Source organism: Hirundo rustica, chromosome 8 (assembly GCF_015227805.2).
Source record: "Hirundo rustica isolate bHirRus1 chromosome 8, bHirRus1.pri.v3, whole genome shotgun sequence".
Lineage (NCBI taxonomy): Eukaryota > Metazoa > Chordata > Aves > Passeriformes > Hirundinidae > Hirundo > Hirundo rustica.
The window spans coordinates 6,829,434-6,845,951 of record NC_053457.1 but is presented as its reverse complement, the minus strand read 5'-3'; the positions used below and the strand labels follow the sequence as shown (position 1 = coordinate 6,845,951).

The following is a 16,518-nucleotide window of genomic DNA, read 5'->3' as shown; positions in this document are numbered from 1 at the left end:
TCAACATTTAGACACTTTTTTGAGGTCTTGTTTTTCATTTGCTCCTTACCTCAAAAAATTTGGCAAGCTCTTATATTCCAGGTAAGGAGGCAGATGAGGCAGCTAAGTACTAGATACAAGAGTACTCAATAGAAATACACAACAGATTTCTTAGGAAAGGCCTTTAGGAAGAAAAAAAAAAAAAAAAAAAAAGAACAAAAAGAAAGAATAAATTATTTTTTCTTCTTCAAATCATGCCTTGCAACTTTATTCCTCTGCAGACCCACAAATTAACTTTGATAGTAAAACTACTATCAAGTGACTGCTGACATCCATCCATCTCTAAATTACACTGTGGAAATTATTCAGATTTTCCTTCTTCCATCCCTAGGCTTTTAGCATGCTCAGCGTAACTCTGTGCATTTAGATGCCTAAGTCAACTGAAATGGAAGGAGAAATGCCAAACAAGACTGCCTGGAAAAATTAAGATTTTTCAAACACCCAAGAAAAGTCTCTTATGCACATTAAAGCGTGTCACAAGCAAAAAACCTAAACTTAAAAATCTCTGTATTTTTAATTTAAAGGAAAAATGTAAAGTTTTAGAAACTAGCTTAAAGAAAAAAAGCATACAAAACTGAGCGCATACACCAGGGCAGAATTACCTTAAAATATGCTAAGGAAGCATTGGCATTCAGAAAGAACATATGCTTAAAGACATTGCAGTAATGCCATGATCAAAGCAGCAGTTCAATAAATGACAAATTACAGCTACTATCTACTGTCTAGCTAGCCCTTGCTCACAGAAGCATTTTCATCTCCCCAACACTCACAACATTTGCTGCTTTGTGGAGGTGCACATATTTTGGTGTATTTCGTGTTCAATTTGGTAAGCTACAGAAAAGGAACAACGTGCAGAAATCTAACCCTAAGAAAATGCACAGCTCCTTGGAAAAGTAAAGTTAATGCCACTGTGCTTTGAAATCTTTTGGTTAGGGATGAGAACATGCACGCTGCTCCCTGTAGCTGGCTGCTTAATCACAGTGGCGTCTAGAAGTGAACTTTCCCAACCTCCTCGATACGTATCAGTTCTAGGACAGTTTCTATTTTTAAATCAAAATAACTCGCATAAGAGGACAAGAGGATGGGCCAAGTTCTGTCTATCAGGACAGTTCTATTTATAAGTTAGAGTGACTTGCATGCGAGCAGCGAGGGGGACACAACTTGTTACTGGGAACTTGTTTTGTAACCGCATGCAGCGGCATTGACAAAGAAGGGCTACGGTCGCTCCTTGCTTCACCAAAACACCATCCACATCCAAACAGCCAAGCAATGCCAAAGCCTAACTGCAGGACTAAGAGCACGGAGAAAGCAGGCCAGCCAAAAAGCCAGCTTGCTCCTAATGCGTGTAGAAACCCACGAGCTTAATTTAACAAAAACCTATGGCATTCAGCGTTAGCTGCAGGATCGCTTTGCAGATGGACTGCTTAGTACTTCCTCGAGCAATATCCTACTCTATAAGCAGCCAAAACTCAAGGTTAAACCAAGTATTACCTAGACAGGAATGGAATTTGTGCTCAGAGCATGGAAGGAAAATTAACTTTACTCCTCTTTCTCTTACAAAATTAAAATCAAAATTCAATGTACAATGTCTATTTTCCTTTCAGATATGACAGGAAGTACTTTGTGAAAACATTAAAAGCTAAGAAAAACATTTTCAGCTAAGTCTTGATTGCTTTCCCAAATCCATAATTTGAGCAGTTTAAGAGAATTCTAGTTTAAATATTGGCATTACTGACTTCATTAACTTACACTAGACATCTAACCCAGCCTATTTACCAATGTGCTCTTGTTTGCAAAGCTGCACATGTGAAAGAGTCCATTATCTCACGTCAACATAAAAACAACCCAAAGCCCACTTAATCTTCAGGCGAAGATTATGAGAACAGAGTGGTGGTTGCCACTAAGTAACCATTCCCAGTTGCTGGCGCAGTCCACTGTAGACTCAGCTACCAGCCTGAAGATTTTCTTGGACTAAAATTCCATGCTGTAGGTTAGATCTGCCCCATTATGTCCTCCCTCCCTCTAAATGGAAGTCCTGGAACAATATTCCAGGGTAGAAGCAGAAATCAACTAAAGAAATAAGAGCAGTCTGATCAAACTCCCGATGAAGAGAGCTGCACTCTCCTGTACTAGCAGGAAAGAAGTTGCTACAACTCCTTCAGGAGGACAGATACCTGTATTAAATAAAACATTTATTCTCACCTTAAAAAAGCTGAGAATTAATACAAGCAAAACAACTCAGGTTAACAGGTTAAAATTAACTTTTGTATTAAGTCAAGGGATGAACATGAGATGCTAACATGAATCAACACCAAGCTGTCTTGCCATCACAATTTCTTTAACATATGTTAGCTAACTGAATTTCGGAGCCTCGAGGACAAACATATCCCTTGGGGACAGAACTGAAGGGAGTCTGGGAGTGAAGCCCAGACTGGCTGGGAAGTTACTCTCAGGGAGAAAGCAAGCTAAGAGATTCAATTCCTTCCCTCGCTCCCTTCAGGGGGTAAATTAGCTTGCCTTAAAACATCTTTCAGAAGCTGAAATTTGTAAGAACTCCAGTGCATTAACAAGGGAATACCAAACCAAAAATTAGGTAAGAAAAAAAGTCCTGCAAAATTTGTTAGCGCGGTTAATTGTCTGCCAACTATGTTTGAAAGCACAGTTTCATAAAGAGATCCAACATCTAATACAGCTTTATAAAATCTTATTCACCAGCTGAGATATTTCATGAAAGATTCTGGTTTTGATTTCACTCCCGTAGTGTTTTGCAAAAGCTTTGTATTTTTTTTAAACCTTGTTTTTTCTAAGTGTAAGCCCAGAAAAGCAGATCATTTTTGCTAAGCCAAGACAGCAAGTTTTATTCTAAGCACACATATTGCTGTCAGCAAAGTCTTGCAGAGGAAGGATGGGAGTGAGAGCAGCCCATTTTGGGCAAACCTCCACAGGACCACAGTGCGGGGCAGAGAAGCCCCACCCTACAAAGCAATATTTCAGACAAAGTCTTCCAACGTCCCTTTCCTTCAGCACCTTGGCAGGACACAGAAGCTGGCCTGCCAGCACAGTGTTTCCATGTAGGATGCAAGAGGACACCACCCAGGGCTGGTTTTCACGGCTGTGTGGCAGCTCCACGGCCGGGGCAGGCGTGTCACCTCGCCATGGTGCCACCAAGCCAGGGCTCCTGCCATCACGGGGCTTCACCAGGGTGTTTGTCTGACGTCAGTGCCTCAGAACAGCTCATCTGTGCTCAGAGTCCCTCAAATCCAGCCCAACACCAAGCCCATGAAGACAAGTATGTGGGGCAATGGAAGGTGGGCACAGAGCAGAGCCACACACAGCTGGTGCAGCCTCTGCTCCCCACGACAGCGCTCATTGTGACAAGCACAGGAGCCTCACAAGCCTTCATGACAGGTTATTCACAAATTCACTGGACCAGTAAGTGCCCAACAACTCAAATTTAGCTTTGATTCTAAGGCCCCAGGCCGCAGGATGTTTTTAAGCCAGATCCTCCTCCGAATTTCACTGACGAAATCAGAGCAGCAAGAAAAGCTGTTCTTTTAAACATGGGGGAAAAAGTAAAGTTGGAGCAACTCCGCTCTGGGAGCACATTTGGAGCATAACACACTGAACTATCTAGCAGCTTTTTCCTAATTAGAGAGGAAAAAATGGGCCTCATGACACTGTGGTTAGGTGACAATTTCTTCATCGCTTACCTTTTAATTTAAATCATAATATCGCAAGTATCCGCTGTAAACATCAATTTGAAACCGCAAGAGAAGCACTAAGTCACGGCACTAACTGAAAAATGCTTAACATTAAATCCTGAAGTTTCTGCTGAGGGATAAAACAAAAATGATTTCTAGTGTCATGGCTATTATGGCCCAACAGCTCCTTAAGTGAGCATAGGAGCTGTTTAACAGTCATCTGCCCAAGTGCCTTTTAAAGACACAACCCCCAAATTGGATACCCAGTCTACAATGTTAACAGTTATTGCAACATTATCTATAAAAATCTGTTTATATTTGCACATAGACAGCTGTACTAAGATATAGTCCCTGAAGTAAATAAGTTTATATAAGCTACCAAATTTGAATTTTTGCCCTCCAGAGATTAAATTTGCCTTACGTGTTTTGGTTATTTTGCGTTCGGACAAAAACACGACCAAGAAGAAAATATTTGGGGGCAGGTGAATAAAAAAGAGGGGTTGTTTGCACTCCTGCCTCTCGTACAATATCCTTCTCCTGGTCCAGGTTTTAGGAAGGAAAAGGTGCCAAAAAATTAGGTTGTTTTCATGAAAAACTAATTACTGGTTTGGGGGTTTTGTTCATTGTTGGGTTCATTTTTAACATCTCCAACAATGAACGCAGAAGTTTTTGTGGTCCATCTACAACACATACAAAACCAGGTGAAATGATGGCCCTAATTATTTCTCAGAGCACCAGGTGATGGATCAGATCCTATTTACACTCCAGGCTGTGTGCTGGCCATGATTAGATCTCTCTCATTAGAAGATTCCTGGATGGGAATGAATTCACAGATAATGGAGAGACAAGAGACACCAAACTGGAGGGAGTGCGTAAGAGGTCAAACAGCAAAATGCATTAAATCCCACCACTCAGTAATATAGAGAGACATTGTTAAATTTACTTTCTCCCTCACCCTGTGCCCATCATTTGTGGTGTCCCAGAGAATCTCAACATCTCATAGCAAAAATTGTTTTAAGCTTTGGTGTGATTTTTTTTTCTTAAATCTCATGTAAAGAGTAAAAGTAGTTTGAAGTTTCATCTCTTCTCAACATGACAATAAGTAAGACCTTTCTTTTCAAAAAACTATCAGTCAATCATATGAGGCTGCCCTGGGTCTGCGCCTGTCAATTAAAAACATACATTTTTAATTGAAATTATGAAGTTAATTTACACACAGCTCAAAAGGAACAACTTCCATCTATCAAGATCTGTCAAATATTTGCTTCAACAGACCTGAATCTAATTTGGAGTTTCTTCTTACGATCTGTTGATTTATAATGCTAAAACAATGTACAGAGCTTTGTGCCTAACACACATTACAAAGACTTAAAACTAACACCCATCAATAAATTTCATTTTTCTTTGTCTACAGAACTTAGAACAATCTTTTCAAACCTGGAACTACACAAAAAGATTCTCTCCTAAAATGTATAAATTAAAAAAAAATTTAAAAAAAAAAAAACAAAAAAACACCACCAAACCAAACCATGGACAAGCACCACCTAAAGCTGCCTTTCCTTTAAGCTCAGACTAGGGAATAAAGTCCACCAAAAAAAAAAAAAAAAAAAAAAAAAAAAAAAAAAAAAAAAAAAAATCAGCAAAGCAGTTGAGGGAGGGATACATGACTCTATTCTTGTCTGGTTTCTGCAATAAAAAAATCAAATTGGTCATAACTAATACAGATTTTCCATCTCAGCAAGAAAATAGTCTTCTCCAATTTGGGGGTTTTTTGCCCACAATGGTAATTGGCAACTGATCTCCCTGCCTTTACCTCCATCCACAAACTCCTCCCTCTTAGTTCTTCCCCCTCTGCTCTTGGGGGGAGCAGTGAGAGAGGGGCTGGGTGGGCACCTGTAGAACAGAACACCAACCAAGGACAATCCCTGCTGTCCAGAACCCCTGCACTGGCCTCACGGTCAAGGCCAGATACTTATGCTGCAACATTATGCTCTGTAGAACTGAGCATGAGGGAGGACGGACATTCTGAAATCTCCACCATGAGGATTAAATGGTTTGGTAAATCAGGGAAATCCTGAGGAAACAGGAAAAAAAAAAATTAAAAAATAACTTATTTGGAGGGATCCAAAAAATTGAAAGGAGAAGTGGCTATACCAACATGATCTCTCTATCCCCAGTACATTTTTCTATTCATCTTATCAGCCAGAAGGCGAGTGGGAGAAAGAAGCCTCTACCTGAGCAGCGAAAACGTGAAGATGCGCTTTGTCATGATGGCACGTACATCTTGCAAGGAGCAATATGCAGCGTGCCCTTAATGCCCAGAGCTGCACATCTGCGCTGCAGAGCTGCCCAAGTGAACGAAAGCAGCAGGAGAGGAGAAGAGCTTTAAAGGGCTCTGTCTGCCCCAGGCCAGGGGCTCTGCTGCACAGAGCACAACGGGACTGTAACAATTCCCACCGTGCTGGTGGTGCAGCTGTGACAGCAGCCACGCAGCTGGACAGGATCACTGAGTGTGGTGCTGCTGCCAGGCTGATGGAAATAAATCTGTGTGCTGTGCTCTTAGTGTACAGCCCCACCCTGCTCCAATAATCTGCTGAATACGGAGCTTAAGAGCCATGCAAGAACAGAAATCGTGCAGCATGACGTTGCAGAAGGTGGTCCCTGGGGGATAAGGGCTCTCCTCTCATTATCCACACAAAACAAATAACCCTTGCTGCTGCTGAACAGCTCTTTGTAATAATCCAGGCTCGTTTTCACTTCAGATTAATCTTTCCTGCTACAAATATGAAAAACATAGTAACTCTAACGTAGAGGGAGAATGAAAAATCTGTAAATGAGCACCAGAGGATGCAAAGAACCTTGTAAATGATGGCAGAGAATTAAAATACAAATGAAAGCATGTTCCCTGAATCCAAAAGTCAAGTAGTTACAACTCAGATCTCTCCAAGAAGCTGGGATGAGGAGGATGAGGTTTATTTAAAAAGCACCCTTCGTGATACTGTATTATTTAAGTGGCAGCAATCAGAACTCACAACAAGAAATACTGATGCGTTACATGCAGACACCTCAGTGCTGGGACTCCAGAGACTCCACAGACTCTGAAAAGATTCCAACACTCCTTTTAGGAAATACCTGAAAGGATACAGTACCTTAGCCAAAATTTGAGCTAGGAAAGGATCATTATATGAGACCTTACAATTCTGCTGCCAACTTACTGTCCCATTAAAGGATAAAAACCGCCAGGTTCAACAGGTTTTCAGGGTTAAAGAAAACCCAGCTATTGCTGCTGCAAACACCAGGTAACCAGACACTTAGTGGATATAGAAAACTTTGCACCCTCAAGGCACAAAAATGGTAAAGGGGAGCCATTCTGGTCAGAAATTTAAACTTAAAAACTGTTCATTTTCTCAAATATCAATCCACTACTACAATCTTATTCAACCAGTCTTCTTCCCCAAGGCTCTAAACTGTATTTTACTTTGCTATACAAAACATTTACTGAAATACTCTCCAGTGGTCACCAATCATCTATGGATAATCATCTATTATTTGTGGGCATCAAGCTCTCCTGGGAATTTTCTGCAGCGCCAGTCCTAAACTCCCACGAGGAGTCTCAGCCATTGTACTGAGTCTAGGTACCTGCTGGAAGGACAGATGCTTTTATACAAGGCTTTTGCAGAAGAAAAAGGAAAGTTAACGTAAGGACAGCACGCATCATCTAAGCTCTTCAATGTGCCAATGCAAGTCTGCTGAGCAAGTGTATGACAGCAACAGCACAGCAACCTCTGGCTCCAAGATAACTTAAAGAAACTGACTGCAGAGGTAAACAAAGGGCAGAAAAGCTCTTTCCTTCTCCCCAGCTCGGGATCCTTATCTTGCTCCACCTTTTCATCCCCTCTTTGCTGTATGGAGAGCTGCTAAGCATCACCTGCATCTCCTCACTCGCACCAAACAAAATTCATACACGGAATATTTGGAAATATCAACTCATCTGGCCTCCAAAGAGCATTCACCATCATATTTAGTATCATTCACAGCAAATAAAAGTCACAATGTTGCCTGGAGCATGTGAGAGCATAATTTGCTGCTTTCTAGACAAAACCTGTAATTCACAGATTAAATAATCCATAAAATTGCATGTGTAAGAACAATGGCATTGGTCTCAACATCCCCAACATGGACCGAGTTTGAAAAACCAAAATGCTAATTAACCTGCCCAATCTTTCCTAATTAATTCAAACTAAGGATGCTCACTTCCCACTACTGTTACAAGTGGTCTCCCTCTCTAATGTTTTTTAGGAACACAAATTGATTACTTGGTCAGCTTTCAGTTTTCATGTGTAACCTCCTCAAAACAAACACTGCTTTCTTAAAATTTTATTTTAAAGTGAGAAATTAGCATGAAGTTTTTTCAAGCTCGTAACAGGTGAATTATTACAGCCATGAAAGCACCTTGGAAAAAAGAAAAGTCTCTACATTCATCAACAAATAAAACTCACATAGAATGTTAAAGGAGACCTACAATTTCTACTTATATAGAAAGTTCTTATACTTGTTTCCCTCTTTTTCTCACTTCTGTTCACTGCTTTGAATGTCATTGACATTAATCTGGAAGCTCTTGAAAGAAGCAAACCCAAACAGTAAACTTGATCGTTAAAAAAAAAAAAAAAGCAAAGCTGTCAATTTCAGTTAAATACTTGGTTTAAATATATATTTCTATTCTAAGCAGGAGAAACAACAGCAAGAAAAGACTGAAAGCTCTGACATTGAGACACTGACCTTGAAACAATTTTCTTTAGTATTACTTTTCACTTAGCTCATTAGTTAAGCCCTAACAATGCAGTGGATCATTACCAGAAGGAAAAATATTCCCACTTTCTTGCTATTTTGCTGTGCCACATGAACTAGCATTCCTGTGTGAAGGACCTTTTTAACCTGCTGTTTTTCCTCATGACAAAACCTCGCACATTATCCGCATGCCATTTCCACACTGTTTATAAAGCCCCACTCACAGCATCTCCTTGCTGCACGAAGGACCTTGAGTGCCTCCAACACCAAAAACAATGTGTGTTCTGATAACAGGAGCAATACCAGGAACAGATTCCCGTAAATCACATCAGTGAGGTTCATGTTTCACTATCTGCCAGTGGCCTTGTGCTTCAGAGCAATTTCAGTTTATATTTATACAATTCTGTTGCCAGAAAGGCAGTTTAACTTACACTGAAAGTCCCAATGACCATTAGCCAGAAATGGTATACTTAAGATGCCCATTTTCAAAATTTTACAAAATCAATAAGTGATTTGATGAACTCCACATGATTTCTAAAACTCCAGGAGTGGTCATAAATGCTTCAGGGCTACATCATCATTATTATTAACATGTGTAGAGAAAAGCAAAAGGTTTTAGCATATGCAGTGTATGCAACACCTTTAATGCAATGAAACAGTTCCAGTTTCCATAACTATTACATTTCAAGCTGCAAGAATTTGCTAGCAAAAACTGTTTCAAGTTGTCAGTATATTTAATTCAAGAGGGACAACACTGATCACTTTTTGTAACAACTTATCAGGAGGCTGATTGACTGTAATCAGGCTGAACACAGAGGAATTTCTCTACAAGTACAATCCCATCTTTCCCTTTGTAGGAGTACCCAACTACATCATGTGCATAAAGGAGAGTTGCTGTCTATTTTTCTAGTCCCATACAGGGATCCATTGTGTCTCTGACATTCCTACTCCTAGCCAGTTCGGCCCCTGCTGCAACTGGACCTTCTTGCCCTCCATGGCATGTCATGTCCTGGTCACAAACTACCACTGCAGAGCAGTTCCTGCTTAAATTCCTCCTCACAGGCTCCAAAGCTTTGGGTTCAGCCTCTTTTAAACCTCTCTGGAATGATAGTTCTCCACAAATCTGACCTGACTGAAAAAAACATTGCAGTAATGGCTCTACAGCTTCTCTCTCTGTTTTTGACAGAAGACTTGCCTGTCTCCCACTCCAAGGAAGCCAGGCAATTCTGCTGCTGGCAGGATGTGAGAATTTCGGGTAGTTTCTATTCATAAGAAGTACAAAGACATCTGCTTGTCAAAAACAGACTGCCCCAAAGTGCCTGGCACCCCTGAATCTTCAGGAAGACTTCACTAATTCTCTTTCCTCCTTTTGGGTGATCTCTTGATGCTGCTAAAGACAAGGTTTGCTACAGTGCAGGTGTTTCCCTGTCCTTGGGGGTTGTTTTCTGTGAGCAGCCCCTGCTTGGAGAGTGAGGTTTCACTTATTACCTCTCCTCCAACAGGTGCTGCCCAGATGGAGCAAAGTGATCACATAATGGAAGTTTGGAGGCCAGCCCAGGAGCTTTGCCATCTTCCGCTGGGGCATCATCTTGTCCTGTTATTTCAGAAACCAGGAAAGTATGTTGGAATATAACCCTCCTGCCCAGCACTTTGCATATGAAATTGCTGCATTAGGAAATAAATTTAAAAAAAAAAAACTTACTTGGAATTAGAAAAATTCAAAATGATAATCTGTTTGAAAGAAAGGCAGAAAGTGCTAACAACTGTTACTGGGTTGGGGTTTTATCCCTACTGAAAAAAAAAACCCCAAAACATACAGGAGGGCAGAAAGTAACGACCAATAGAAAACACAATTTCAAAAGGCTAAAAAACCATAGGTCACTGATGCTAGGAGAAAGTAAATAGTAGGAGTCTGCTGATTGATGATGAACAACATTTCTGTGGTACTTAATTACCAAGGGGCTTTGCAGTTTTTGTTCCTATTTACTATATGATTGTCTGATTGCATGGAGTAACACAAACCAGATCTCTAAAACCTGAAAAAACAGCCTGTCTTGCTGAGAACCATTAATTTATTATTTATGTATTTATGAAAATGTTCTGAAAGGAATAGTGTACAATAAATTCCCAGCTAAAGCAATATTCAGCTGCCAGAAACAGCTATGCTAGCTCACTGATTTATACTCCTAAATGTTCAAAAAAAAAAAAAATACCTTCCTTGCCCCCCATGGTTAGGAGTTTTCACATTGGCACAGAAGACAAAACTTAAATTGGAACTCACAGTTATGATAAGGCTTTTAAGCACACACAACTGTGGAACACTTCCCTGCTTTACCACCTAGCAAATTGCATCTCCACCTGTCCCAATTTTCACATATGATTTACACACAATTCTGTAACATTTTTAAGTAAGTTGTCCTTTTTACATCAAGTGAGGCTCAGATATTTAAAACTAAATCCCTAACATTACCTCTACTCTACCTACAAGTCAGTACATCTCTGTCTTCTGATTGCAGTGTTCTGAGTAGGACTTTACAAAACAAATGTTTATTTTACAACTGAAAATCTTGGTTGTAGCTTTTAAGTACAGGAACATGCAAATCTCCTCTGTGTTAATAACAGCCTCCTCTGGGACTTCTAATAAGCATAAGCACAAAAAAAGGCAAAAGCCATTCATGGGCTATGCAGTTGCATTATATTTTTATCTTCATAAAGGAGCTCAAAAGACCTCTGATGCACATCAAGGCTAAGTATAAACACAGCTAAAAAGGCAATATAAAGTGCACACTGCTAGAAGCCGTTTTACTATCAGCTGGAGAACCAGCGCTGACATTGAATTTTTCTTCTTTCCACTGGCTGACGGTAAAACTTAATTTTGGAGGAGAGAGCATCTATTGCCCAGGCACAGATCACAGCTGTAACACATTCTGTGGCAAAAGCATAAAAGACAAATACTATGTTTTTAAAGTCATCATATTTTCCTGAAAATTATTTTGGTGGGGTTATTTTTATGCCACAGATCCCAGCACAGAGACTCCAAAAGGCTCCTCGGTTACTCTTACAACTGCTAGGTTCAAGGTTAAAAAAAACCAACCAAACAAACAACAGAACAACTTTTGCACTTCCCAGATTCCAGGATCTGGCGGTGCATGCACGTGGATCAGCAAACACCATGTAAAGGTTAACAGTGCTCAATCATTCGACAGGCTTTCTGCATTTATTCCCCGTGGCTTTGGGCATACCACGCTGCGCACCACTGCCCAAGTGCCACCTCGTGCCACCGGCTGCCAGCTCCCAGCCTCACAGTTTGGGTTGGTTTTTTTCCAGTCCTTACTTCTGGCTACTTCTATTAACTCGTTTTAGCTTTAAACAGAGAGGCCTCCAGATGCCAACTCTAATTTCCAAGCCTTTATATCACAGCCTTGACCAGACAGATAACTGGCACAAAAGACTGAAGTGGTGAACTACATTTCTAAAATGCTGCCATCTGATTCTCATCCCACACAAATATGTAATTTAAGTAATGAAAAAAAGAAAAAAAAGCTTTCGTCTCTAACGTCAGCTTGTTCAAAGCTCTTGAAATAAGTAAAATGCTGGAATATGCCCCGAGTCATGACAAGTTAGAAGTGTAACAGTAAGAAATAACCTTCTGAACAACAACAAAAAGAGCATCCATATGTCAGGCAAAGAGAAGGCAATTACATTTTTAAAAACTGCCAATTTAAAAATACATAATGTAAAGAACTAAAATGGTTTTAAGTATTTTCACAATTTTGTGAAGTCTTCATATATTTTTAAGCTTTGCCTTATTTATAAAACGTTTTATATTCCATTTCACTTTCCTCGCAAGAAAATTGAAACTAATTTGCTAACGTAAACTTCTGTCAGCGAAATTTAAAGGAAAAAAATCTATTTCTCTCATCTATTAAGACATACAATAAATCACATACTGGAGTCATTTCTAAGCCTCCAAGGGAAGAAGAATAGGAACTAACTATTACAGAACTCAGGACCAACACAGGCCTTGTGCATGGTGACACTGTGGGCACAAGACTTGGGAAGAAAAATGGCCATGAGTGGTCAGTACAACTCGGAGATTCCCACTCTAAGTAGTTACCAGCCAGCTGTCCCCACGCTCAGCGCTACAGGGGAACAAGCAGAAAGCACAAGAAGAGGAATGACGGCTAAGCAGGAACATTTCTGGCTGTTTGCTGGAAAATCCTTCCTTTCCCCCCCAGTACAGGCAATGGAAGGTTCATTTTCAGGCTGAGGGTGAGCACAACACAACAGGGAAGCAGCAGCACAACCTCCCTGCACGGCACTGCAGCAGGTGCAAGGCTAGCAGCCAGATCCAGCTTCCTGAACACAAAAGCTTTGTTGCACAGAATCCAACAATTATACAACCAGCCCTGGCAAACAAGCCAACCAACCAACTCAAACCCATCAAAAAACCAAAACAAGTTTAAAAAAGGCTTTCCTCTTTCTTCCCTCTTTTCTCAAGGGAGGTGGATTAGCAGAGCATTCAAAGGGGCTTCCAGTCCCCAAGAAGATTAAAAAAACAAGAGCCATGCTTCTTCCATTACACGCATTAAGCTCAGCAGAAGGTATCTGAGATTGTCCCACTTAGAACAAGGAAAAGGGATTAAAGGCAAACAGTGCCAGCTTCAGCCATTTAACTCCCTCCAATTCCTCTCCAGTTCACACTTTAATATTCCTGCCTTATTCAAAATTATGACACTTTTAAAGTTCTAACAGAGTTGCCGAGAGACTTTTTACCAGTTCACGTCACAGTGTCAGTGTGAGAGCTGAGTGCGCTGCTTGCAAGGTTTGGAAGTGATCAAGAATATTTCTTTTCTACTGAGATGGTGGCAGCTGCAGGCCTAGTCTTTATCCTTCTCAGCTGAACCAGAGTAGCTCAGATGACCACGCACAATGCTTGTAACAGCGAAATTCAGAGCAGTTCTACTTCATACTTTAAACACAAAAACACAGCATGGAAAATTGGGTGACTTGTCCTCTGAGGCTTGCTGCACTGCTTGATACTTTAAACCTGTCACTGGGCCCAGCAAACCTGAAACATTAAGTAGGAGACAGTTCTGCCAAAATGCTTTTATTGAAGAAGAGAAATGCATCAATACCACAAAAGGCATTTATTCTATTAAACAATTTGCACACCTAGGGAGAACGGCGGCAAAGCTGAGGGATGCAGTCAGCATAAGCACCTGAGCAGACGATGCCACAAGCCTGTAAACATCTGACTCTCACAGCCCCAGTGCTCACACTTGCTTCTGCAGGTGACAGTGACAACCTGGAGGAAAAAAATTCTGTCCACTTGCAGGGCAAAACCAGAGAAATATACCTTGAAGTGCCCCTCATTCTCTGCACAGAAAGTCATCCTCTGCCTTGCCTTTTAATTTGCCAAGGAATACAGCTAAGATAAATGCTAGTCAGGCAGAAGGAAAAAAAACCAAGAAAACAAACAAAAACCAAACAAACAGATGAGGGAAAAGAAAATGAGACATTCCTGTCCAAAACATCCTGGAATCTTGTGATTTTGTTCACCTTATTCAAACCTGACACAAGAGAAAGTGGAGTACACCAGAACATTATTGGACTAAACCCAAGGGAATAAGGAGGAAGTTGCACGTTTGCCAGTTATAAGTTTCTCACACATTTTTCAGGTGGCATTTTAGAGGGAAAGGGAATAATTATTCAAATGCCAACACTATGCACTGGTAATACAGGCATAAGAGTATAACATACTTTTATTTCTCTTCGAAGTGATGAAGAATTGCACATTCAGCTGAAAAGGACATGGCTGAACACTAACATATAACTGCATGACTACATTTTCTAAGCATGGAGATGGAACAAAATTGCATTCAACCAAAGGTGAGCACTGCTGAAATGACTGACAGAGGGGTTTTGTTTAAAAACAAGGAAACTGTGGCAAGTGGTCTTTAGTCAGGATGTTCTCGTCATATCAAAGGTGTGTAAACCTGCTCTCCTAAACAATAGTGTCTTCCATGTGATTCATGAGAAGAGTTGCTGCTTGTTTATTCACATAAAGCAAGATATATGACAGCAGCAACAGAGATTAATTAGAAGAGGTTCCAAAATAGTGAGGACAAAAGTATAAGACTGCAGATAAATTCTCCACAAGAAGTCAAAAAGATCAGGCAGCCCCAAAAATTCTGCTGTGTAGCATTCTGTGTTTTCCAGCGATAACCTAAGCATTCTAACAGTACATTGAGGATAAAACCAAAACAAACACTTTGTTTAAACATTGAAAACCCAGGGAAAGAACAAAAGTGGGATTTTTAAGGTTTACCTTTCTAGGGTTTCTTGGAGGGTAGAATTTGTGGTATATCTAAAATAAAGAAATTAGATTGAAGAGAGTTAAAACTGGTAGACAAAACAATCTCTGTAGTAGTACAAAAACACAGTGCTAAAATGCAAAGATCACATTAGCGAGGTCTACTGTGGAGCAATCCAAAAGCTGTGAGCACTCTGCAGCAAAGAACCCAGGAATGCACTCACTACACCTTACAGAAAACACATCAGCATCAGCACCTGAAGTATGAAGGCACAAATATACCATACAGCTGACTAATGCCACAATAAGTGTTTCACATCCCACTGAACGATGATGTCTCATTATGTCATGGGGATATTGCATAAACCAGGGTCCTACATGAAAAAAAAAAAAAAAAAAAAAAAATTAAAATCTTTGTGTGCTGAAAATCTGCTCAGAGAGTTTTTCTGAAGAGATCCACACAGTGTCACAGGGCAAAAGATTAAGTCCCTCAAAAAGGAAAAGAAAAAAAATATAGTTAAAGGGTGTGAAGCACTGAGATGCTGGGCAGAAGGAAATGTCTGCACAGCACCAAAGAGAACATGACATCCCTGCAGCACTGCCAAAACCTACACAGGGGCAAAGAAACAAGACGAAGGCTATAGAAAAAAAGAACAGGGAAAAAAGAGAGATAGAGAAAGAGCCATGGCCTTCAGCACACTCTCCTTTTAAGCATCTCTGTGCTTTGCATTTGAGCAGCCACAGTGCTTGACCAAACGCTTTTCAACAAGGAGAGCAGTCAGAGATATGACTGCATAAACAATTTCTTGGCAGGGGCTGGAAAAGAGGCCAAGCAGATATCATGGAGTTAGGACCCAAGTCCCCAGAATCATTCTTGGATCCTTACAGAGTTAGGACTATATCCAACTGCTCAGTCCCTCAGGTGAAAAAGCAGGAAGCTGAACTCGCCAATCTAATGAAGCATTGGCTTTTTATGGAAGTCCATCTGTTCCAACTCTCCGGCTCAAAATACAAGGAAAAGTAAGAATCAAAAAAAGAATGCCAACATGATTCCAGAAAAGAACATTATTCTACTTGCTCTCCTAAATCTATTTGAAATATACAGAGATTATGTGATCAGCCCAGCTGTTAAGATGAAAAGCAAATTTTTTGTGTGTGAATTTTGTTTGTTTGGGGTTTTTTTTTTACCTTTTTTTTCCCCACCAGGAGTTGTCTGGAGTTTGTGTTTAGGTTTTTGTTTGTGTTGTTTTGGGGTTTTTTTAATAGTATTTACGTATTCCCACAGCATAGCTGCTCACTTTGAGGTGTTTAATTTCCATATCCACTACAAAGCACTAAGCCAGGCTTTAAACTGCAGATATATCTGCCTTCATTGTGAAAAAATCATGCAGTGTGGCAAAATTTAGTTGGAGTACGTGTGTGCATTATTGTCACTGATTGGCCAGACTGACTATCATCTGAGCAAAAACCCCAACTATTATAGAAACAGTCCCACTGAGAGAACATTGCCTAGAACTGCTCATTTTCTACAAGTTACTTAAAACCCCTTTAAGAAACTAAGCTCAACACTTGCTTTGGTTTTTGTCACAGTAGGAATATAGCAATTATTTTGAAATGGTGGGAATTCAGAACGTACTTACTATTAGCACTATCTATCTAAAGATCAGATAGTTC

The 16,518-nt window shown here is 40.3% G+C and overlaps 1 protein-coding gene across 3 annotated transcripts in view; it reads right to left on the bottom strand.

Annotated features, from left to right (window-relative positions):
• The window catches only part of ANK3 (ankyrin 3), a 349,693-nt gene that overhangs the window by 295,146 nt on the left and 38,029 nt on the right, over nt 1–16,518 (bottom strand). The window contains exon 2 of one of the 3 annotated variants that reach the window (XM_058421436.1): nt 14,860–14,898. The exons of the other annotated variants lie outside the window; for them this stretch is intronic. Coding sequence (XP_058277419.1) covers nt 14,860–14,898 — 39 coding nt within the window. The remainder of the gene's footprint in view (nt 1–14,859; nt 14,899–16,518) is intronic. 3 annotated transcript variants of the gene reach the window in all.